Source organism: Strix aluco, chromosome 24, assembly GCF_031877795.1.
Source record: "Strix aluco isolate bStrAlu1 chromosome 24, bStrAlu1.hap1, whole genome shotgun sequence".
Lineage (NCBI taxonomy): Eukaryota > Metazoa > Chordata > Aves > Strigiformes > Strigidae > Strix > Strix aluco.
Window position 1 is genome coordinate 8,864,586 of NC_133954.1, and position 24,266 is coordinate 8,888,851.

General features: G+C 56.1%; 1 protein-coding gene and 1 non-coding gene across 3 annotated transcripts in view; one reads left to right on the forward strand and one right to left on the reverse strand.

The window, feature by feature from the left end:
- The window catches only part of LASP1 (LIM and SH3 protein 1), a 116,876-nt gene that overhangs the window by 80,828 nt on the left and 11,782 nt on the right, over positions 1-24,266 (forward strand). Inside the window, exons 2-4 of one of the 2 annotated variants that reach the window (XM_074849715.1) lie at positions 613-703; positions 5,672-5,766; positions 21,049-21,133. In XM_074849715.1, the coding sequence (XP_074705816.1) occupies positions 635-703; positions 5,672-5,766; positions 21,049-21,133 (249 nt within the window). In that variant the 5' untranslated portion in view covers positions 613-634. Of the gene's footprint in view, positions 1-530; positions 704-5,671; positions 5,767-21,048; positions 21,134-24,266 lie in introns of those variants that run through there. The other variant, XM_074849714.1, reaches the window with a different exon arrangement.
- TRNAC-GCA (transfer RNA cysteine (anticodon GCA)) lies at positions 79-150 on the reverse strand. The gene has a single exon. It is a non-coding gene; the product is annotated as a tRNA-Cys (tRNA).

Here is a 24,266-nt window from a genome sequence, read left to right on the forward strand (position 1 = left end):
AAAGGAGGAATCGCGCGTGGGGGTGAAGAAAACCAATTTTTAAAAAAAAGGAAAGAAAAAGCGAATTTTTTTTTTTCGAGGGGGCACCCGGATTTGAACCAGGGACCTCTTGATCTGCAGTCAAATGCTCTACCACTGAGCTATACCCCCGCTCGCCGCTACACGCGCCGGGCGCTCGCTTACACCCCCCCCCCTTTTCCCACGCGCGCGCCCCCCCCGTTCCACGCGCGGACGCCGCGGACGCGGCGTCCGCGCGTGGAACGGGGGGGGGCGCGCGCGTGCAAAGCGCCCCGAGGGGGGGTGTCATAAAAATTTGGGGGGGGACACCCGCGTTTGCGCAGTTTGGGGCGGGAGGGTGTACGTGTGCGTGCACGCGCGCGTGGGGGAGCGCCCCGCCCCCGTGCGCGCCCCCGCTGCCCCTCCCCTTCCCCCCCCCTTTCCCCCCCCCCCCCCCCCCCCCCCCCGCCTATTTAGGGTCGCGGCGAGGCGGGCGGAGACCCAGAAGCAGCAGCAGCAGCGGAGCGAGCCCCGAGGTGGTTGGTTTGTTTTTTTTTTTTTGGGGGGGGGGGTATTTTGGGTTTTTTTTTTTTGTTTGTTTGGTTTTTTTGGCCCCCCCCCGCCGCCCTCTCTAACCATGAACCCCAACTGTGCTCGCTGCGGGAAGATCGTTTACCCCACGGAGAAGGTGAACTGCCTGGATAAGGTGAGCCCTGCGCCCGTGGAAATGGGGGGGGGGGGGGTCCCCCATGGTGGGTGGGGGGGTCCACCGTGGTGATGGGGGGGGATCTATAAGCGTGAGGTCTCCCACGGGGTGAGCTAAGTCACCCCCGTCCCCCCGTGGGGTATCTCCACGCTGCCCACCCCTTTCTCAAGGTTGGGGGGGGGGGGGGCACCCCGCGGTGGGACCCACGCTCCTCCCAGCCCCGGGGTACCGCGGGTGGCAGCTCCCGAGCAGCGTCCGGGGCCTTTTTTTTCTTATATATAATTAAAAAGCAGCAGCCGCCGGGCGCCTGCGGAGGCCGATGGAAAGCAACAGTTAAACGCTTCCCCCTAAAGCCGGGAACCTCATCTGGTTTGCATTAGCCGAGCTTTTTTTCTTTCTTTTTTCTTCCTTTTTTTTTTTCTTTTTTAAAACCTTCCACCCCAATTGATACTTTTGTGTTCCAAAATTCAATCTTTATACTTTGGGCTGCCTGCCTTAACGTGGTGCGCAAATGCTTTGAGTGTCTTTTTTTTTTTTTGAGCGTTTTCCCATCAAAAAACCAAAGCTCCGGTAAAACCTGCCCGTGCTGGCGCTGGAGGTGACGGTGGTGGCTCCGTCTCTCCGCTCCACGGCTCCGGTGGGCTTCGCCTCTGCCCCAACCCCTCCTGGGGGGCTGAGCCGCTCTCCTCCCCTTCCTCTTCCAGGCTTCTGGGACGACCAGTTTAGGGACTAAAAAAAGTAACTTGAAGAATGCGCGGATCTCGGCAGCGGCATTCCTGAGCTTCGGCAGACCCTGTTGCTCGCATTTTTAACAGATGATGTTTCTTCCTTAAGCTGGGAAGGGCTTGAAGCTGAACTATCAGCCCAGTGTCCCGGGGACTGACCTGGTCCTTGGGAGCAGAGAAGCTGCTCTGTCTTCTGGAGCCCGCGCTGGCCTCGCGTCGCTGCAGGGTGTCCCAGTTGTGGATAATTGGAAGGGAAGGGGGGGCACGACCCGCTGCTTCCCCCCGCGCAGCCGGTGTCTGGGGTTTGTGCTACTTCGGAGCTGGCAGTTGCGCGTTGCCGGGAGGGCACGACTGACGTGCCGCCTGCGGCCACGTATTCTGGCTGTTTGGGAGGAGGCTGCTATCGTCACCTTGTACTTCTAGGGGGTCTTTTTAGCTTTTTCTTGCTTAAAAACCATTGCCTGGTCAGCGTTGTGATACAGCACGCCCCTAACCCAACAGCAGCCCCCCGCTAACACCCCCTCTGTTCATTTTTCCTGGCTGGACGAGCCTACCCGCTTCCCGTAAAAGCACGGGATGAGGATGGTGTTGTTAGCAGTGGCTGCTTCCCTGTTTTCGCTCTACCTGGAGCAAAGTCGAAAGGGCAGCTGGGGTGTTGTTTGTGTAAGCGCTGGGAGTGCTGGAGCTGAACCACAGGCAGCAGCCGTGGAGGGCTTCTGGGAGGAGACGTGTGCGCGTAGCTGCGCTCCAGCTTTCGGTGCTGCTGTGTCGACAAGCAGATGTGCTTGGCTTTCTCCTGGTAGAGAAATCAGGAGAGTTCCGTTTCCCTTGTGAGATTTACAGTAAATGAGGAAAACTTGCTGCTGCATCAGGCTTTACAAACGCAGCGCAGCAGCCGGAGAAGTGAGGCTGCTGACAGCTCCGACTTGGGTGGAACTCCGCCTGCGAGTTCTGCCTCTTGACTTTTCACTTCGTCACCTTGCGAAAGGCAAATAACCCTGCTCGGCCTTGGGGAAATGGGTGTTGTTCCCTTCCCCCATGCCTCCCGCCAGCTCTCCGGATAAGGTGCTGTGCGACGTGCCTGGCTTCCGCTGGGGAAGTGACATCTCCTGTGCTGCCCGTCGCAGGGTTTGGTGGTTGCAGCTGCAACTGCTGAACCCACCTAAAGCTGATGTCAGATGAGTTTTTCTGAAATGACTAGAGGTTAGAACTAGCTGCCACAGTGCGTTAAACCCAATGAAGGATTTGCCTTCGGCCCAAGGAGTCTCTCCTTATGTTTGTCCTCTAACCCTTGGGTCTCAAGTGATGCTCCAGGTGTGGAGCGATGGCTTTGCTCGGTGGAGGGATGTTGTGTGGCCCCAGCATGAGCTATAAATGGATACGCCAACACGAACTGTGGCAGCGAGCTCTGTCCCCGGGTCTAGTCTGCTGTGAGTGGCACAGTGGCTTCAAGGGCTCCATCCCTCCCTGAGCAGCGTGCCTGGACTGCGGCCAGCGTGCTGCTCGTGGAGTACGGCCTGCTGGGGCGTGGGGTGAGCTGCGCCGTGCAGTCGTACCTGGGATTGCCTCCAGATGTTCGGAGCACTTCAGACTTAGAATTGGAAAGCACAGGTGTTAATGCTCCTCTAAAAACCTATTTGAAGCTTGTCCTCTTTCTCCGCAGCTGTGCTGGAGGGTGAGCAGTAGCGTTCCTGGAAGCCTACATAATTGCTGTTCCCCTGTGTCGGTTCTGTGTTGCAGCCCTCCTTTTAGTGCTGGTTTAGATTCGTGGATCTGGCGTTAATACAAAGTGGTAAGGCAAAGTTTTAGTGGCAGCAAGACTTAAAGATGGGGGTAGTGCTCTCTGGGTAGCTCAGGCTGCAGAGTCCTTTGTAAGAGCCACAGGACAGAAGCGCCTCTGCTGAACAACGCCTAATGCAAACTGAGGCGAGAATCAGCATTAATTGCTCCCTGGCTGGGGGTAAGGGCTGCCTGGGCGCATCGCTTCTGCTGTGCTGATTGTGGAGACTGCCACAGGCGGGGGACAGCTGGCCTGGCCAGATACTCCTTGGCTCTTGGGAGCCTGGGTATTCCTCGGAGGAAGAGGCTCTGAAGTCATGTTGGCTGTCAGTTCATCTCCACATATTTATAGTGGCATCTCTGGTATTTATGCAGAGCTATTACAGCGCTAGGAATGGCTGACAAGCTTGGAGAGGTCTCTTAATTACCTCTAATGTGGCAGTAGCTCAACTGAAAGGCTGTAACTTTGAGGATGCCTGAAGAACTCGGGACTCAGCTGTTGATCTGTCTACCCTTAGAGTCTGAAAGCTGGGAGAGGGGGGGAAAATAATCCTGTGCAGGCTGGATGTGAACGAGGGTGGTGCGGTCAGAAGCCCCCTCTCGCTGTTAGCGGCGAGCTCTGGAGCAACTTGTATAACTAGAGGAAAAGAACAAATATGTTGCTCTGAGCAACTGAAACGAGGCAAATTGTCCTTCTGGGCTGAGTCATAGTCTCGTAGAGCCGCGGCGGTGTTTGTGCTCCGGGTGTGGTACCTGTGGGTAGGTGGCACAAGGGCTTAGGCTTGGCTCTTGCCGTCTCCTTGCAGGAGCACAGACCGAGCCAGGAGTTGCGGTGGTGGAAATGACTTTTTGAAAGCTTAAGGGTGGAAATCATAGCAACAACCACCAGCTGTTCTCCCTGGGTTTGCTTGCTGCATATTAAATGTGTGCCTGGCTCCCAGTCCTGGGTGTCACACTGCAGGCTTGTTGACTGTAATCTGCTCGGTTTTATGAGCCGCTAATGTGGCTTTGGGCTTGTTCTTTTTTGGGGTGATGCTGGGGGCTTGTGTGTTGCTGAAGGGGGGGATCAGCTGAGGAGGAAGGGCAACCCTAGGGCGGCACTGCCTTCCCTCGAGTGAGTAAAGACAGGGCTGGGCTTTGCCTGCTGCGCTGCTCCAGCTTGGCTCCTGCCTGCGCGCTTCCCGCTCTGCGGTGCCCAGTCTGGTCCCCGGGAGGTCACACCAGACCCCTGAAGTCCCAGTGGTTGTGGCTGCCAGAGGAAGCACAAAGTCTGGTCACTTAGTGCCTGGCAGGGCATCAGCCTTGGTCTGCGTGGGGTTGAGCAGCCTTGCAGAATTGCTTGGTAGCAGCTCTGAGTTGTTCTCATCGGGCTCCTTCCAGCCTAGAAAGCCGCTTGGGCCAGTTAAATGCCAAGTGGGAATAATTTCTTTGAGTAGCCCTAAAAACTTCTTTAAAGACAGATCAACAGCTGAGTCCCGAGTTCTTTAGAGTTCATTAGGTGTGCAACCCATAATGTGGGGCCATGAGCTGAGTTTCAGGGAAGGTGTTTTTAACCTCAAGTCCGAGTGTGCCTCGCTGGTTGAAGGGAGAGCTCTGCTGCTGTACAGCTCTGTGCAGGTGATGGACCTCAGGTAGGATGTGGGGGCAGCTTGAGGCTGCTGGTGCCAGAGCTGTGGGGGAGAGGATGCAAAAACGACCTTCAGCAGAATGTCAGGCTAGCAGCTCCTCTTCCTCAGCCCTGCCCTGGGTTAGGCTGCAGCCCTGGCAGGAGCAGTCGTAGCTCTTGACAGCCCCACCAGGAGGAGAGCAAGGATGAGGAGTGCTTGGGGTGATCCTGCATCCTCTGGGGCCGGAGGGTTTGTGAGGAGCTGCTGAAGCTGCAGCAGAAGGGTGGTATCTGTGGTGAGGACCTTCGTGCCGCCCGTGTCAGACTGTCTGCTTCTCATGAGAACCGTTTCTCCTCTGTCTTTGTTTCCTTGGCTCAGTGTCTGTGTGCAGCCTTACCTGACCTGCTCTTCTGGCTATCTCTTGGCTAACATCAGCAAAAAAAACCTTAAAGCAGCAACTTTGAAGCCTGCAAACACCAGCTGTTAACTCTGCTGACGAGCTCCCTGCTCACAGGGGTTTGTGTTGTGCCTCTGTCTGAGTAGGCGGCTTCTGCTCTGTGTTTGGCTGAGCCCATGAATTCCTGGTCTGGAGGTAAGGAAGCAAGATGCTGTTATGATGCAAGTCACAAGCATTGAGGCCCTGTTGAGATAAGATGCATTGGGAGGACCGGGAGGGATTTACTTGTGTCCTAAACTGGTAAGAATCTGCCTGTCCTAGGTTTTGCAGGGACCATGGATGCCACCACTGACACCTCTAGGCTGGAGGAGCTGCTGAGTTTGAGTTGTGCGATTCTCGTGGGACGTGGCCCTGTTTTGCAAGTCACTCGTGTTAATGATTCTCTTGTCTCTGTTTCCAGTTCTGGCATAAAGCATGTTTCCACTGCGAGACCTGCAAGATGACCCTAAACATGAAAAACTACAAGGGCTACGAGAAGAAGCCGTATTGCAACGCGTAAGTCTCTGCTACCCGCTCTCGTTGCCGCTGAGAAAGCCTTGGGCCTGGGACATGCTGTAGGGTTTGCTGGACCATCTTCCTCCTTAAGCACCATCCTCACACCCTGAAATGAGGCGTGTGGGGAACCCTCACCTCTGCAGAAACTCTTTCCCTGCTGCTCTGCAGCATTTTCTGGGAGTGCATGTGAAGCCCTGGCTGAAGGAGTCACCCAGGCCAGTTAATGCTGGTATTAAACCAGTGTTTTCCAGGCTTAAATGCCAGCTGATGCCTGCTCTCCAGTTCCAGCTTGGGCAGACAGAAGGTGAATAAAATTCAAACACAGGCAGGCATTTACACAGAGCTGATCTTAATCTGTGTCCCCTTAAAGAAAGGGAAATAAAAAGGTGTTTATACCACCCTGACTGAATACAGGTGTCTGGGGAGAGAAGCGCCCTTTTGAGCAGGGGGGGAATGGGGTGTGTGAAACAGCAAGGGACACGGGAGTCACGCTGCAGGCTGGGCTCTGCTGGGCTCATGGCCAAGTGCATTCACTCATCTGCTGGCACTTGCCCTGGGTGTTGGCAAGGTAAATGCATCTGAAGGTAAATACAGCTGGAACGCAAAATCCTTCTCTCCTGAGCAGCGCGGGGAGGTGGAGGCAGAGCAGGGTAGAACAAGAGCAGCTGCCTGTGCTGCACCTCAGTTCACTTTCCTGCATCTTTCAGGCTGCTTCTGAGTGGTGGATGTTCACTGGGCCCCATTTTTTTTTTTCTTATCAAGAAAGACCCTTAATTGTGTACAGCTTTTCTGGGCCCTGCTGTTGCCTAACGAGCGCTAGTCCCTACTGAGCCCGCAGGATTGCACTGAGCTCTGCATACCTGACGTGTTTCTTAATGTCTATAAAGCAGCTTTGCAATAAGATTTTTGTAGCTGCTTCTTATACATTAAAAGTTCTTAGAAAGAAAATCAGATAACGTACTACTACTTAGCGCTTGTATAGCCTGGGCCATTCACAGAGTGCTCTAAAAACATTAATCCTGGCAACATCCTTGTAAGATGGGTATTACCCTATTAATGTCTAGTAGAAAGAAGCAGTAAGACCATCAGCCATATGGTGCCTTAGTGGAAGCCTCCCACTTCTGTAGCTCTTTTATAGGTTGGTTATTGCTGATATCGGGTGTCGGTGACGACTGTGACTTGTCCAAAGTCCAAAACTTCTGTTGCACTGAGATGAGACTTGTAGCATTCAAGTCTTGGCTGGTGGTGGCTGTGCCCTGGGATCTCACCTGAAATGCAGGGTGGCAACTGGGTGAAAAGTAGCAAATAACTCTTGATTGTCAGGTTGTATGGGGGCCAACAGCACTACTGGAGCTTCAGCTTCTGCGGTGAAACTGGGAACTGCCCTGGAGTAACTGGAGCGGCATGAGGGGGAAGCCCATGGTCTGGGGCAGGGAGAACTCTTGATTAGAGGGATACTTGTTCTTGGGCTGTGCAGGTCTCAGCCTACCATGGTGGTCCAACCATCCATGAGCTTGAGACCTTGATTTGCAGAGAGCTGCAGGAGATAAGACCCCAGAGCTCTCCTTAGTGTCCTGAAGCAAAGCTTTTCCCCTCTGGATCGTGGGCAGCCCTGCAGAGAGCCTTGCCTGGCACCGTGGGCTGCGGCATGTCCATCCCCGGTGGCTGTGGGGATGGGCCTGGGGTCCTGTTCTTGTGCTCTCTCCCTCCAAGCTGCTGGAAGGGAAGTGGGATAATAATGGGAAATTCCTGAGATTCCAAGGAGTCTGCGCAACCTCGACCCATCTCAGTTTCTCAACCCCCTCTGCTCAGAGCTCCCTTTGATGCTGGCTTGCTGTCTTAACCCTTTAGCAGCCTCCCTGAAGAAGAGGCAGCTGTTTGTCTTGCTTCTACCCCGGGGTAGCCCTGGATGTTCAAAACTCTGTGCAGAAACCCGCATTAAATGCTTTGTTCTTTTTGCTTTGCCTGGCCATGCCTTAAAGCAAAGGGAAGTGAGAGCAGCTGAAAACTGCTGGCACAGGAGGCTTTGCCTCTGGCAGCTGCCAGCCCCTTGTTTGCTGGGGTGGAGGCTGTACGGTTGCAATGCCCAGATGTGGCTTTGGTTCCTTCTCTGCTGCCCAGGAGTATCCTGGGGAGGAAGAAATGTCCAGGCAAGGTGAGTGTGTCTGGCAGAGGACAGCCCAGGAGGAGCCCACCCCTTCCAGACAGCTTTTGCTGATGCTGGAGTTGAGGGGCAACATCTTCTGTCCCCTGAGAAGGGGGTGGAAAAGCAACGTTTATCCTGGCAGGGAAGAGGCTGCTTTTCTGAACATGCCTTAGCACAGGGTCTCCTCTGTTTGAGCCGTGGCCTTCTGCCAAATTCCTGCATTTCTTTCTTCAAGAGAGCAGGAGGAAGAGGGCTGGGCTTCCTCCCTATCTGACAGTACCCCAGCCATAGATCTGTGTGAAGCCTTTCTCAAAGGTGGCTGGTTAACTCTGCCCTCTGCCCTCCCCATGCCCATCCGTGCTGGGAACTTGCTTGGTGGCAGATGTGATGGTGTCCACCCTCCTCACCGTTCCTCTTTTGACTTCAGCTGGGCACTGGGGTGACTGGGAGTCACTGGGAGCAGCATTCAAGGCTGGGCTTATCTCTTTACATGAGCACTTTGAACTAAGAGGTACAAGTGGAGGAAGGGCAATATCCAGGTGAAGTTTGAGGCTTCTGCAGATGAAGGATGGGGAGGGCCTGGCTGTAAAGGACAGGCAAAGCTGCATGCGCGTTCAAGGGGACCAGCTGCTCCCAAATACGTATTTTTATATATATATAGGCTTTAAGTTGTTTCTTGTGCTGAAGGGATAACAGAGCTCTGTGCTGCAGCTGGCAGGGCTGAGGCTGGGGAATCGGGGCTGTGCCCCTTAGCTGTGAGTCCCAAATGGGGGTGACACCTGCAGCAGCAGGGCTCTGGTCCCCTCCTTCCAGACCACCCCGGTGCCTGGCAGCTCCGAGCTTTGCCTCGGTGGTGGCTTGGCGTGCAGCACGGATCTGGGCCTCGAAAATCCCATCTGAGAGTTCAAAGCTGTGTATTCGGGCTGGGAGTCGGCGTCCTCAGAGACATCACTGGGCAGCGCTTGAAACGCAGAGAGGAGCTGGTGTGTGCCTGGGCGTGGGGCTGGGAGGTGGGGAGAAGGAGCAGTATCCTGGGCAAGAGGCTCCTTTTCTGCCTCTATCTTGGCTACAGCGTGGTTCTGCTCCTCTCCCTTGAGGACATCTAGACGAGACCTGAGGCCAGACTTCATCTCAGAGCTGTGGGTTTGCCCGGATTTGTGCTGCTGAACAAGCAGTCGCCCTGTTGGATGCGTCTGTGTTCGGAAAGCCCTGCTCTGACTGAGCACATGCGTCCTGCTGCTGGAGCACGGCTGATCAGAGGGGCTGTCTCCGCTGCCTGCACACCCCACAGTGCTGGATTTTTTTTTTTTTTTATTTCCTTACTGCTGCAGACTGGCTGGCAGGAAGTTAATGGCCTACTTGCTCAGCAGTCCCTCCTCCCCCACCACCAAGGAGCGGCCGCCTGGCCTGACGCGCAGCATCCTTTGTTTGAACGCGCACGGGGAGACGGTGCTGCCGACCGAGACCCTCCGCTCACCTCGGGTGCTCCTGGCTCAGGCTGCCCCCCCAGTGCAGAGCACAAGGAAATCGCCGTGCTGCTGCATCTCCACATCCCCCTCACTAAACTGCCTTCCCCCTGCCCCCCTCAAAAAGGGGCTAAAGGCTGAGTGAGACTGCCAAAAATATCTTCCGTAGGTGTGTCGGCAGGGTCCCCGCTCCCGCCAGCTGCTGTACTCGCCTGACTTCAGCCTTCCTTCAAGGAGTTGACTTTCCTTGCAGAGAAACCACACCCGGCGTGGCAGTGGCGTGTGTGCTGATGTGTCCCGGGGGATCGGGATCTCGGTGCTGACATTCCTCTTGGCTGAGTCAGGGCAAGCGGCTCCCAGCTCGGCAGTTGCCCTGCCCGGCTTACCTAGACCCAGCACCTGGTGTTACTGGGGCACGGTGACTCAGGGCGGGAGATGTAAAACTTTTAATTCCTGTTGATGACCCAGAGAAGCTCCCTGGCAGATTTCTCACTGTTAAAATCGTTGCCTTTCCATGCAGAGCGAGCGGTCCAATACCTCTGGGCTAACTCCTTGCTTGGAAAAAGTTAGTGAGTGGCTCTGAGCTTCACAAGAAGCCAGTGATCTGTTCTTGGCATTCCTCTCTGCTCCATCTGGTAGCAGCCTACTACATTAATAAAGCGATCTTCCAAGTTTGGGGGGGGGCAGGAAGGGAAAGAGGAACAACTGTGTTGCTGGGACGGAGTCCAGGTGTTTATCCCATGCTTTATTTGTGCCGAGTTTCTGGATGAGAAGAACTGCCTTTCTGTCTTGCTGTGCACACTTTGCGTGCCGTGGAGCTCGGAACAGCCTCGGCTTTTTGTCTTGGTGTAAATGAAAGCTGGTGTCCCCATACACTGCTGGGGGGGGAAGGACCCCCAACACACGCGGCTTTGAGGTGCTGGGGGGATACAGGGTACCTCTGCTTCACCTCTGCTGTGTTTGGGGAAGGGGTCACTGGTGCTTCTTCCATGGGGAGAAGGGATCTGGTGTATGGGAAAGCTCCTGAGTAATGCCGTGACTTCATGGCTGGAAGGCCGCAGATGTTAGCGAAGCCTCTTTGGGGTGGAGCGTCTTGTTTGCTGAAGTGCTTGGGAAGGGCTTACTCCAAGTGCTGTCTGTGTACCCCGGACCTCTCGCAGCTGAAATCCACAGCTGGAAATCCAAAACCCTTCCAAGGGGCTTCCCTACCCTCCCTCCACCCCATCTGTGGCTGTTACCGTCTCTCCAGGGCTGGTTTCTCCCTGCGGTGGACGCTACTGGAGATGAGTTCAAACCAGTGATGCCATGGGGTGCACAACCCAGAGCATTTGTGGGTGAAGCCAGAGGTGTGCGAGAGGAAACCTCCCAATGACTCTCTGCAGATGACTCCTCTCCCTCCAGAGCTCACCCTGCCACGTTGCTCCTTCCCAATACCCCCAGGTGTTCTCCACCCACCCGGTAGATGTTTCCCAACTGCTCCTGGACTTAGGAGGAGAATATGTGCTCCTGCTTCAGGTATGTGGTGCCTGCTTAGTGTTAAAGACTAAACCATCTCATCTGAGCAAAGCAGATGGTGAGTGAGCTTGTTCTCCCAAGAAACACCTTCCCATGTAGTCAGGGGGTGCTGCCTGGGTGGGTGAGGGTCCTCCCGCTGCCACTGTCCTGCCATTCATGGAGCGTCCCCGCTCCTCCTGCCCTGGGCTGGCAGCTCACCCAGCTCGGGGTGAGTTTGGGGGTTCAGGCAGAGCTCCAGGGTTTGGCAGCTGCCTGCAGCCCTGCCCAGAGGAGCGGGCAGCAGCCAGGCAGCGTCCTTGGAGCCAGGAGTGCAGGGTTTGGGCTGAGTCTGCAGCGAGGGCTGCCCAGCGTTGACCTTGCTGCGGGGGGGCAGATGAATGTTGACTTTCCTAAACTTGCTTATCCGTGCCTGGGGCCAAAAAACCGTGTGGAAAAACCCAGCTCCGTTGGGATGCCTGCTCTGTTCCCATAAACAGTGGTGGGGGGAGGATGGGACAGGCAGTGCTCTGTTTTGGGGGGTCAGCGATGGGAGGGGGGAGCAGCGTGACGAGCAGAGCCCTTTCCAGAAGTGATTTCTGACTTCACAGCTTGGCAACCCCTGCTCTCCTACGTTCGCTTGAAATCTTTCCATTATGGATTAAAGTACGTTTGTGAAAACAGGCTGTTTTTTTCCTTAGGCAGTGTGCTGCTCTGCAACACCCTCGGTAGCTGCTGGCAGAGCCCTTGGGGACGGGGGTGAGATAGATGCTGCCTGTGCTCACGGAAAGCAGAGCTGGCACAGCAAAACCCCGCTCCCCGCTGCCGTCCCGCGCCGAGGCAGCCGTGCTAGAGCTGCTGGCCACAGGTTTTGCTTCTCCTGCCTCCTCCAGCTCTGTGCTAGCCTGGCACCGGTACGCTGGGTGGGCAACGGGAGGGTCTCTGAGAAACGGTATCCTACGGAGTTGTGCTCTGAGTTACTTTATGCAAAGCCAGTTTTTGGGGCGGGCTGGGAGCGGATGCTGGGAGAAGGCAGCAGCTGCACACGTGGAGGGCTGGACCAGCCATTTTGGCAGCCTCTCCCTGAAAACGCTGGGAGGAACTGAACTCTTCCTCTGCAGCCTGCTCTTTTATAGTAGGATGTTTGCAAGCCCTCTGCAAAGCGGCGTGGCGCTGCTTTTATTATTAAAAAAAAGAGCAGTTTATTTTTTTTTTAAGCTTGTCCTCAAGAATCAGCAACTCTTTGAAAGGCAGGATGTGAACTTGGGAGCCTTTTGGCAGAGCAGACCCTATTACTTCCTTTGTTTAATTTTTCTTTCCCAAAACCAAGGTACAGCTGCACAAAGGTGACTGTCACCTCTCGGAGGTGCAGGTTTGTGGGTGGGGAAGGGACGGTGTGTTTGAACCAGCGCTGACGTCTGTGCTGATGCTTGCTGGACAAGTCTGCCAAAAGCACTTGCTTTAAAGCAGCCTGTACTGGGATACAAGCAACACTTTGGGCTAGAGAGGCTCTTCTAAACCCTCAGTCGTCTCACGCATGATCTATGGTGTAAATTAGTCTTGCTGGAGGAACAGATACAGGTTCTGAGTCCTGCTGAAGATGCAGAGTCTGGCCCCTGTAGCTAACAGACCTGCATCAGTTGGCTCTTTGTAGAGCAGCTGGATGGTGCCGTGCTGCACCTACACGAGTTTTTAGAGAAGGGTCCCACCAGTCTCTCTACTGGAGTTCAACCCTGTCTCCAGCTTGTGAGAAGCTCCAAAGGCAAAAGTTCAAGTGGTGCCGTTCAACTCTGCTCCCTGCGAAGGCAGTTCTCTGGGCAAATCCTGCTTTTATGGCAGGACTGGGACATTGATCTGGAAGTGAGATCACTGGGGAACCCCTTACGCTACTGCTCTGCGTCTGGGGAGGTGAAAATGCTGCCCAGGTGTGGTCACAAGGAAACTGGGACCCCGGTGCTGCTATGGGGCTGTTCCTGGGTGTTGTATGGGAGGAGGGGTCTGCGTTTGCTTCCTAATGTCCCTGCTGAAGGAGCTTCCTTGCCTTCGGTCGTGCAGCTATCGCTCGTGGCCCCTCGGGTGAACTGGGTGAGCTCTTTCTGCCGTGGCTGTGCCAGGGTGTCCGTAGCGGTGCTGGGGAAGAGGCAGAGCTGCTCGGGGAAGGGCTGCGGGATGCAGACGGAGGGTTCGCCCGCGGGAGCCCGGCGACTCGCTGTTAACAGCAGCGGAAACTTTCAACTGCCTCGGTGTTGCTGTACTCACACAGCTCCTAATGCAGGAACCAGACAGGCTCTATCTGGCCGGAGGAGACTCGATTGACCTGATTTAGCAATGCAACAAAAAACACCTCGTCTCTGGTGGCTGGGGCTGACCCGGCGCAGCCTCGCTGGGGTATCCTGCCAAGGGCTCGTACGCAGGGTCTTGCTGCGGGCCGTAAAGCTCCTCTTTTTGGAGGAGGAACTGTGTGCGCTGGGTTTTTTGGGTTTTGTGGGTTTTCAAGGGTAGTGAGTGGTCGCCCCCTCTGTGGGTGGCACCTGCCAGGCTGGAGGTGCCGCTGTGATCCAGAAGTGGCTCTGGGCTGTTTGTTGCTGGGGGGGCAGATGCCCCACGCTGAGCCGGGGCTGGCTGCCCGCCCAGGACAGACAACCTCTGGAAAGTGGGGCTGCCTCTGCCCTCGCTGTGCTCCTCCCTCCTTAGCTGCCTGTTCAGTTACTTTTGCAGCGTGTGAAATCCGGGGTGGCTTTTCCTCGCGTCTCTCCCGACGGGTGTAATCACCCGAGGTCCTGCGGAGCCGCAGATTAAAGGGGATATTTTTCTGCCAGCCTGGAGCGAGGATGCAACGCCGGCAAGGCTTCGCTCCGTCACGTGTCCCTCTGCCCCACATACTCGCGTGCCGCTTGGCTTCATCTGACAGCAGCCCGCCGCGGGGGAGGGACCCTGTGTGTCCCTTTTCGTTAAACTCTAATCAGGCAGAGGATGGATGCCAGCGGTGTCTGCGAGGAGAGACCCCGAGGTGCGAGGCCAATCCGCTGACCGTCTGGCGGCTCTGCCCCCGAGACCAGCAGGCTCCTCTCCATCAGTTGTTAAAATAATCCGTGTCTGATGGAGCAGCTGTGGGGATGCCGAGGGCTTGACACGCACTCGCCCTGCCCAGGCTCCTCACCCCTTCTGCTTCGCAGCCGCTGGCTCGGCTGCCGCAGCATCACCAAAGCCGTGGAGCACCAGGAGGTCCCTGAGACCCACCGAAACTTGACTCCCTCCCCACTTCACCCTCCTGCATCCCCACCTCCTCAGGCTGGGAAAACACGGGGATGCTCCTGCCAAAATGGGAGCAAAGCGTTTGGATCCTGTTGTAGCATCAGCCAGAAGTAGGAACCGGGGCACCTCCCCACAGGTAGCTCGCACGGGTGGTTTTTTTTTTTTTCCCTGGCTGCCATTTGTTCTTGAAAGTTTACTCATTTTGCCTGAATAACTATTACTTGGCAGCAGACTTTACACAAATGTCACATCTAAGGGTGCGTGGGACTAATTATTTCCCTGCAGTTTGTCAGAAGAGGGATGGTTTGAAGCAGTTTCCCCTCTGTTTGTCTTCTCAGGCTGCTTGTGCCTGAAGCCTGTGCAGCCCGGAGGGTTTTTCTATTGACCTTTCAAAGCTCCATCTTCCCTTAACGTGACTTTTGTTCCCTGTGTGGTTCTCTACCTGTTGCGCTAACTTAGGAAACGAGTGTTTCTGCAGCAGAGAGGGAGCGAAGGGCACCAGGGCAGGTGTGCACGTGTTACGTACACGGGCGTGATGCTGGCGGGGACCTGCCGGCAGCGGCCAGACGGGCTCTTGCAGCGTGGTCCCTCCTGGCAGGAAGCCCCTTCCCGGGCTCAGTGTCCCATGGAAGCTGCTGCAGTGGGCACCAACGTTCCTGCTGGTTCCAGTTCTGGAAGCCATCGGCTCTGGTCCTTGTGGGTGAGGATGGCTGGTAACTGCACGGGTGGATTTGGCGTGTGGCGCTCAACGCTTCTTCTGAAAGAGCGAGGCAGGTTGAGCAATAAACGCCCTCCCCCTTCCCTGCTTCCCCAGCCGAGACCTATTTATGGTGACGGCTGGGGGAGGGCAGCGAGGACCCACAGCTCTGCTCCTTCCTCCGTTTTGACTGTGAGAAGGGGGAGAACCGGGTCTGCTGCCACGAGCCCACCCCACGCGAGGGGAGACGAGCCCACCTTCGCTGCGGATCCCGCAGATGCCCCGTTCCCACGCACACGCTGCCTCCCGCGCTGCCAACCCAAGGCAATTCACTCACTGCCTTCTCATTAAGATTTAATTTATTGCTGACTATTACTGTGGCTGATTCTCATGCATAGGAGATGGTTTTCCCCTCTCTGGTGTGTGGCAGGAATCTGGGCGTCTGTGTTTGTACTGGCTGGGCAGGGGGAAGCGTGGTGGGCGGGGAGGGGGGGAACTGTCGCCGCTCCTGCATCAGGAACCCCCGACCTTAAATTCCCCGAGGACTGAAATGCCTTTTCGTTATCAGGCAGATCTCCTGAGCCGAGGAAAAAAGCGATGCCTAATCTTAGGGGAGGACTCTCAACTTGTGCATTTCATCCCACGCCTAGCGCAGACGGACAGATTACTCCTGCCTGCTCACAACAGTCTGTAGGGGCTGAAGGCTGAGTAAAAAGCTGCCTCAAATCCTTGGGAGGTTTCCTCAAAAATCTGACAGAAGCGGAAGCCTAATTCTAGCTCAGGCTGTGTGGTCTATGGCTATCTCTTCCTCTCCCTCACCGGACTGCGGCTGTAGCAGGGCACAGCCCGCTCTGGGTGCAGCGCTCCTGTAAATGCAAGAAGCAGGGCTTTTAGCTGTCTTTCAGATTATTTTTTTTTTTCCCCCTACAACCACGGCTTTTCAATTTCTCTGAGCTCCACGGGGATGAATTTCTCCCGTTTCCAGCCCTCGCAGTGACTGGGGCTTCCCTCCTCCCCGCATCCGGAGGCTGCTGCTGCTGGGGACTCGTCTTCTCCCAAGCGTTATTAGCATGCCCAGGGCATGGGATGCGGTTGCCATGGCAATGGGATGATTTCGACTGGCAGCACCAGCAGATAGTACGGGAGCTCCTGGGCCGTGGCTGAGCCGTAAATGCAGCTCTGGCTGGCGGTGCACACAGCTTAAAAATTGCATTTGCCCTTCACAGAGCGGTATGTCTCGCTGGGTGGCTTCCCTGCCAGCCTGGGGGCTGTGCGCAGCCCTCCAGCTCAGTGCCCTTCAGGGGATGGGGCTGTTAAAATTGGGGATCTCTGTGAAAGCTGCTGCAGAGCAGCGGGAAAAATCCGCTGGATTTGCAAAGACCCTGGGCAGTGGTGAAGGCATTTGGCTCTGCTCGTAGGACCGGGACAGAGCTCTGTTCCCATCCTCACGGCAGATCTGGGGCTGGTCTGCACAGCCTGTTGCCTTCTGCAAATGGAGAATTAGTCATTTTGGGGGAGGGCATTTGGGGTTTGGGCTGCTTGTCCTTTAAAGGTGGCTGTTTTCTTTGACCTTGGTATGAGTCCGATGGTGGCTTCCAAGAAACTCAGGAGGGGGCTCCAGGATGGGAGCGGTACCTCAGGTGAAACGAGATCAGTCTCAGGACTGTCACCTCGTGCCCCTGTAACCTGAGGTGGTGCGTTCCTGGGTTAGCACTGCTGTTAGTTAAACCCCAGCACCCCAGCAGCTGCCCAGTGGGTTTGGACAAAGAAAATGCCCATCTCCTGCCAAGGGTGTTTGCTCCTGACGCTGCCCAGCAGGTACCAGCCTCCCTGTAGCCGTAACATGAGCTGCCCCTTCAGAAGGGGAAAGGAGTCGTCCCTGGGGGTGGCCGAGGTGCAGCACCCCTTGAGCAAAGGGTGTAAAATGCAAACTCTTGACGCTGCCTTGGCCACCGAAGCTTGTTGGCTACTAAGAAGGGGTTTTGACATCTTTGCGATGACGAAGGGCCCGCTTCCCTCGACGCTGTCTCTCCAGGGTGTGACCGCATTAACCCTGTGACTGGTGTGATTGCAGCAGCCTTTACAGGAGCTGCCTTTGCCAACCAGAGGCCAAGCTGGGCCGATGTCATTTAGACCAAGCTCCCCCCTTGCCAGCCCCCCAGGCTGTTCATCTCTGCTGGCAGCAGACGGCAGCTGGGGTGGATTTGGTCCTGAGGTGCTTTATGCTGTTTTGCTGCTTCTAAAAATCTCCCTCACCCGTGCGGCTCCGCGGCGGTCGCCGAAGCGTCCGGCCGAGAGGCGGGTCAGGATATCACCCACCAGACACCCACGGCCTGGGGGCTCCGGCTGCCAGGAGGGCAGGAACTGCGGCCAGAATGTCCAGAGCACTTAAATAAGCATCAAATGGTTCTGCAGTGTGGTGTCCACCTGGTGTCTGTTGCTCCTGGTAAGTGCAGGACCCTCCCGGAGAATCGGATTTTGTCATTATTGGAGTCTTAATGCAGGAATTTCTCTGCAGCAAGCACAGGCAGTAGCTTGGTGAAATATCTGCCTTGATGCTGTATCCCAGCGTGAAGCCTTGACATACCAGTGCCCGAAGGTAGTGGGGAAGGGAGCCTAAACACACAGTCATATATCCCCTCTAATCAGATTAATTTAAACAGAGATTAAACTATATCCTTCAAGCATTTGGCGATCTGTTTGTGTAAAACTGATTCCTGTTCTTTTCGATCTTACTGCTGGGTGTTTGGGGGGGGCTGTGGAGGGTTCATTCAGGCTTATTTGGTGTGGGTATGGCTGCATCCTCTGTGCATGCCCGTGTGCTGGTGAGGGGTAGGGACGTGCTGGAGAGTGGGTTGAAGCTCCTCCAGTCCAACCATGAACCTCACCCTGACCGTTCCCAACTCCACCAGATCCCTCAGCGCTGGCTCAACCCGACTCTTCAACCCCTCCAGGGATGGGGACTCCCCCCCTGCCCTGGGCAGCCCATTCCAACGCCCAACAGCCCCTTCTGCAAAGAAATCCTTCCTAAGAGCCAGTCTGACCCTGCCCTGGCGCAGCTTGAGGCCATTCCCATTCTAGTGTCACGCCCGGTACCCATCAGATGCTCATGGGATGGCTGCCCTCAGATGGACAAAACCTTGCCCGTCCCTCCAGGACGCTGGTGTTGACTCAGCCCCCCTGCAGCAGCAGGCAGCTGGGGTGGGGGTGATGGGACACAGCAGCCGGTGATGTCCAGCAGGACGAGGTCTGGAGCAGGGAGGGGGTGGTGTGTTGTTTTGGGGAGCTGGCTGGAGAGTGGGTTCCCCTGCCAGGCCGTGCACCGCGGGGCTGGGGAGGGGAGCAGGCAGCGAGCTGCTGCTTGCGGAGTTGCCTTTTCCCCTTTCTGCAAACCACATCTGCATTAGTTGGTTTCTCTGTGTGTAGGGGGGGTTCTCTATTTTTTTTAGCGGGGCTGAGGCAGCTATTTTTATTCTTGAGTTTCCTGCATTGCTGCTTTACTGAGGTATGTGCTGCTCTTGCAGGTCTGCGGTTGCTGATCTGCTGTCCTGCTCCAGCAGTGCTGCTCGAAGGCAGCAGCTTTCAGCCAGACCCCTCGGCATGTGGCTTTCCGCTCGCTTACCCTCGCCTGGCCACGCTTAGACCAGCCTTGGGCAGAGGTGCTAATGCTGATTCTCTGAATAGATGCTAATGTTGGAGCACAGAAGCTCCCAAAGCAGAGCCTGGGGGCTTCTTAAGACCCGTTTCATGTGGTCTGGGAAGGGACGGGAGCTGCAGCCATCCCATAGTTTGCTGCGTAGCCCTCGGGTGAGAGCTTGGTTCAGCCACCAGTTGGGCTGCGTGGATGGAAATGTGGGAGCTGGAGGCTGCACAGTCTGAGCTACAGCCCTGGAACCGGGGTCAGGGTTGTGCTCAAAGCCTTCAGGGCCCCAGTTGTCCACTCACTCCCAGTTGTCCTCCACGAGGAGCTGCAGTCTGGTTTTAGTGGCCTGCTTAGCCCCGCTCGCCTCTTTCAAGAGCTGCTACAGTGAGAGGACAGTCGGATTGCCCGGCTTTGCAAGAGAGTTTATTCAAGTTCTTGCATGTTTTTGAAAGTGAAAGGGAGCTGCAGCATGACGTGCTGCCCTGATGCCACGCGCGTTCAGCGTGAGCCAGGGATGGGGCTGGTGTCTCTGTGCCTCCCACCCGCTCTTCCGCACGAGGCAGGAACTTTGCTAAAATCCTGCAGTCTGTTTCTGGCACCCGGTTTGGGAATCCTGCTTTAACTCTTGTGAAGGGGAAACCTCTGACCCTTTCAAAAGGCAGTTTTCCTCCTCTCGCTCTCTATCTGCATTGTAAACCCAAAGTGCTGCTGTGGGATGTCTTTGGTTTCTTTGCCGTCCTGTGAGAGCAGTTGCCATCTGTTCAGTGCCAGGTTTCCTCTCTGGGCTTTTCCTGGGGAGCAGAGGGCTTTGCCTCCACAGCAGCTGGTGCTGAGCAATCTGGAAACGTTCCTCTTGCAAACTGTTTCCTCTGCACCACGTGTCGGGCTCCAGATAGAGCGAGGGCGGCTGCCCAGAGCGGGTCTGGCCGTGGGTGAGAGCAGGACCCCGAGTGAAGGGCCAGGATGGTAAAGCACCGTTACCCCTGTGCTCGGCACTGGTGAGGCCACCCCTCGATGGGTGGGTTCAGTTTTGGGCCCCTCACTCCAAAAAGGCCATTGAATGACTCGAGCGTGTCCAGAGAAGGGCAACGGAGCTGGTGCAGGGTCTGGAGCACAGGTCTGATGGGGAGCGGCTGAGGGAACTGGGGGGGTTTAGTCTGGAGGAGGCTGAGGGGAGACCTCCTGGCCCTCTACAACTCCCTGAAAGGAGGGTGCAGAGAGGGGGGATGAGTCTCTTGAGCCAAGGAACCAGCACCAGGCCAAGAGGGAATGGCCTCAAGCTGCGCCAGGGCAGGGTCAGACTGGCTCTTAGGAAGGATTTCTTTGCAGAAGGGGCTGTTGGGCGTTGGAATGGGCTGCCCAGGGCAGGGGGGGAGTCCCCATCCCTGGAGGGGTTGAAGAGTCGGGTTGAGCCAGCGCTGAGGGATCTGGTGGAGTTGGGAACGGTCAGGGTGAGGTTCATGGTGGGGCTGGAGGAGCTTCAGGGTCTTTTCCAACCGAGATGATTCTGGGATTCTGTGGAGTGCTGGGACTGACCCTGCCACTGGTCAGCGTGAGAGACTCCAGCAATAACCGCTGCTGGGGTCTGGCCCAGCCTGGCTGGAGGTTTTTGCGCACTTGGATGTACCCTGTCACGGCAGCGATGTGCTTCGTGCTATTTTCTGTGTCTCCTGGAGGTGGGAACGGCCACTTGAAGTTTATTCATCTGTTTGGACAGGGCTTGTAGCAGCCTCCAGCTTTAGGATTAGATATTTACTTTCTCCCAGTACCTGAGTCCTTCTCACTGTTGATTTGTGTCGTCTCCAGCAAGGGCTGCATGTGCTTTCAGAAACTGCTGTGTGGCACTTCAGAACAATAGTATGGCTTGTAGCCAGACCACGACGGAGGTCTCCTGCTTTACACTCCCATCCTGGGCATGTCCTGAGGATTCGCTAAACGTGTTGAACTGGTGTGGATGAGTGGTGCAGCCTGTGCCCCACGCTAACATGGTCTATGCCAGGGTTGTGATATTCTGCAGTACCAGGAAACCATAATGTGAGACTTGTGTGGCTGAAACAGCAGTAAAATAAGCAAGTAAAACCCCCTTGGTCCCCTCTGACCTCTCACAGCTGAAACAGGGAAACGGGCAAAGTCGCTGCATTTGCTTGGGCTAATGTTACCCTGAGGACTGTTTAATGAAACATTGAAGATGGGTTGAGGTCTCTCCAGAAATCAGAGAGGCACAAACCTGGAATGGCTTTGTCCCCTGGGGAAAAAACCTCCCCTTCCCCTTTTTTGATAAAACTGACGTTGAGCTGAAGTTGACATATTGAGACGGGGAGATACACGTTTCTCACTGGGTTACCTGCTGGGGGAGGCGTCTGGCGCAGGTGAGCGTGCACGGGGAGAAACCCCGTCACCCCCAACGGCTCCTGCTGAACCGCGTTGGTGTGTCCCAGCTCGGCTGTGCTGCTGCTCACCGTGACGCTCTGGAGCGGGGCCGAAGCCCTTGGATCTGCTGGGGGGGTGCTGGGTGGGAAAGGGCAGCGAGCATGGCCGTGGCCTGCAGGAACGTTGTGACTCATGATCCCCCTTCTCTCGCCAGACACTACCCGAAGCAGTCCTTCACCATGGTGGCAGACACCCCCGAGAACCTGCGTCTAAAGCAGCAGAGCGAGCTTCAGAGCCAGGTGAGCGCGCGGGTCTCTCCTCGCCCCGGGGCTGCCGTACTCTGCCCGCGTCCTCCCGCGCTCTGGTGCTTTCCTATGTCCTCGCCCGGAGGAGGGAGAGGCGGGTTTGGGGTGGGGGTCCCTCCTCGCAGGTCTCACCCATCGCAGCTGTTTCCCTTCATCTGTGGTTGCTGGGACCTCCCGGGGGTGGGAAGGGTGCAGAAGGCAGTCTGCCTCTCCCAGTCCGTGCCTTGCACCAGTTTACCTTTTCCCAGCTGACACAAAATCAGGCGAAATGGCAAACGGCTTCACCTGGACAGGCGTTGACTCTCTAGGCGAGTATTTCAGGTAAACCCAAATCGTGTAGGGCTTGAAAGCTCTGGCAAGCAGAAATAAACAGATAGAAGGGATAACGACTGGCACAGATAAGGATTTCTTTCTCTAGTGGGAAGAGAAGAGCCTGTTTGAGAAGGGTGTTGTCAAGACATGTCCCATTTTATCCCCTGAAGGTGTCCCTGGATCAGCAAAAGTCCCCAGCCTTGACGCAGGGCTGTGGGCTGGGTCCTCACGCCGGTAACTCCGGGTGATGCGGTGGGAACCGCTTGGCCCTTGGTCCCTTGGGTGGGGCCCAGGAGCAATCCCCGGTTTCCTTCTCTTACTCCAAGATACTGAGAACAGAAATGTGAGCATCAGTTTTGCAGAGAAACAGCTGGAAGGGGATGGTTGGCCCAGAAACAGGCAGTTTTGGTGGGTGACCCTTCTTGTGGGACTTTGCTGTGTTGAAGCATCTCAGACGATGCCCTGAACCGTCGTCGTGAGCTTCGGTGTGGCAGAGCTGCAGACGGGTGCTCAGAGGTCGCTGCGCTGGAGGAAGAGGCATCCAGTGGCAATTTTGGCTTGAGTCAGCGTCTCACAGGAGAACACAGGATGTGGCAACTGTTCTGGGAATCTATTTAGTTTCTTTTTTCCTTTGAAAAGGGGCAAAAAGGCTGCCCGGGGTGTTGTCAGCAAGGCAAGTTGGCTCGGCTCAGCGTCGTCCGGAGGGATGAGAGCGCGGCATGTGCCGTAGTTTTCAGGGTGAGCAGTCGTTTTTTGGGATCAGTGCACTCCTCTCCCCACTGGGCTGTGAAGGATGCAGTGACCTTCCTTCTCTTCCCATTAGCCTGAGAGTGTCGGGAGCTGAAAAGCAGATTCCCTGGGAATGCATCCAGCCGGAGGAGGAGGAGGAGGGGGATCCTTAGGACCTCACCTGTTAGAGCTGGTGGTGCTGGTGCAGCCAGCATCGAGTTTTGAAACCTCTGCTTTTGTAAGGTCTCTTCCTCAGAGCCGGTTGCCCAACAGCTCCCTGGCTTGCACAAGTGCAGCTCAGCTCAAGCTTAGAGCTAGAGCTCAGCCTGGGGCTGGCTTTGTGTTTCCTAGAGCGGTTGAGGGGACACAGTTGCTTTTCCATGGTAACAATCGAGATAATGCTGCACCGAGTGGTCCGGACTCTCCAGCGCTGTTTTTACAATGAATTCAGGCTCTTCATTAGTTGTTGCTTATTAAAGGAGACCTTGGGGAGGGAGTGTGCTCTCCTGCCTGGGCTTTTCTGTAGCTGGTTGGGACTTTGAGCTCCTTGTGGTGTGTGGGAGGTGACTGGAGGCAAAGCCAGCTGCCTTGCAGGGGAGGGGGTGTCTCTTCTTTCGAGCCTGCACCTCCAGAAGTTGGTGACTCCGAGTCAGATGCCAGCAGGACCACTGTCCCTGGGAGAGAAGCAGCCCTGGCACATCCTGCTGGTGCCCTGGGCATTGGGGGCTGGAGCTGGGATAGCACAGGGCTGGAGGAGCCTTCTGCACGCTCTTGGTTGTGTGTCAGAGGAGAGGCTGGGGCGCAGGCAAGAGTCTTCCCGTTTCCCAGACACCAGCACTCCACGTTTTCAGTGCTGGTTTCACACCAGGATGAGCTGCAAAGTGGAATGTCTCAGAGTGGGAGGGGGTGGAGGGTGCCGGGGGGTGCTGGCTGTTTGGGTGCTGGCAGAGCCCCTGCGGAGAGGGGCTGGGAGGGACGCAGGAGCAGTGGGAGGGAGGTGGCAAAGCTGAACCAGGTGGAAACTGCCAGGCTGAATCGCCCGGAGCCCTGGGGAGGATAGATCCTAAACACACGTCAGATAAGATCTTAATTCCTTTCTGCCTTTGTTCTGCCTACAAAGGGAGTCTCCTATTTTCCAAGCGCCAAACATTTGTATTTCTTGAAGCGCTCTAGCTAAAGCACCAGCAGCCGCTCTGCTTTATTGACAATCCCTTCTTACTAATCGCAGGAGCTGAGCAAACCCCTGGGGACGGGAATAGGTCACCTCAGCCCTTCCAGAGGCAGCGGTGGGGGGGTTCTTGCGAATTAACTGGATGAACTGGAGCTGTTAGCTGAGACAGGGAAAGGCTGGTGGAGAAGGGCTGGCTGGGCTCTGCAGCGGTGACAGCCTGGCAGGAGGGCTTCGGCGCTACCGTCTGCCGGTTCCAGTGCCACCTAAAAAGCACGTCCTGGCTGACACTGCTGGGGCAGGCAGTAAAATCCCTTGTGGAGTAAGGTCAGGGTTATGTGAGCAGTCATATCTTGCCTTCAAGCTTGCACTTTGCCAGCCAAACTCAGCTGTGGCCGAGCCTTTGGTCCTCGATGTGAGGCTCCCCGGAGAGCGTGTCCCTCCGGAGAGGCTGTGGCTGGGGGCTGCGCTCGGGGACGGGAGATCCCTGGGTCTGTGTCCTCTGCGAGGGATTTCTAACCGGTGGGGGGTCGTTCCCCAGCTGTGGGAGTGATGTTCCCCAGCACTTTTACCCATTCCTCTGGGGCAGAGCTGCTGGGGAGCTGCTGTCCTTGTGGGTGACCCTGAGGAGGCTGATCCCATATTTCCTCCCACCAAAAATACACTTGTTTGTCCACTGCGGTGTGACTGGAAAAGCCGGTTGTTCGCCGGAGGGTGGGGATGGGGCAGCTGCGTGCCGAGCTGGAGCGGTTTCATGTCGCTCCCAATGCCTCCGCTATTTGTGTCGGTTGAGAAGGCGTCTCCTGCTCCGGTCACTGGTAGACGCTGGATAATGATGTCTTGTGCAGCTAAACGAGTCTCCAAAGTGACAGTTTTTACGCCTGCAGCCTTCTCTTACAGCCCACGTGTGGCAAGAAA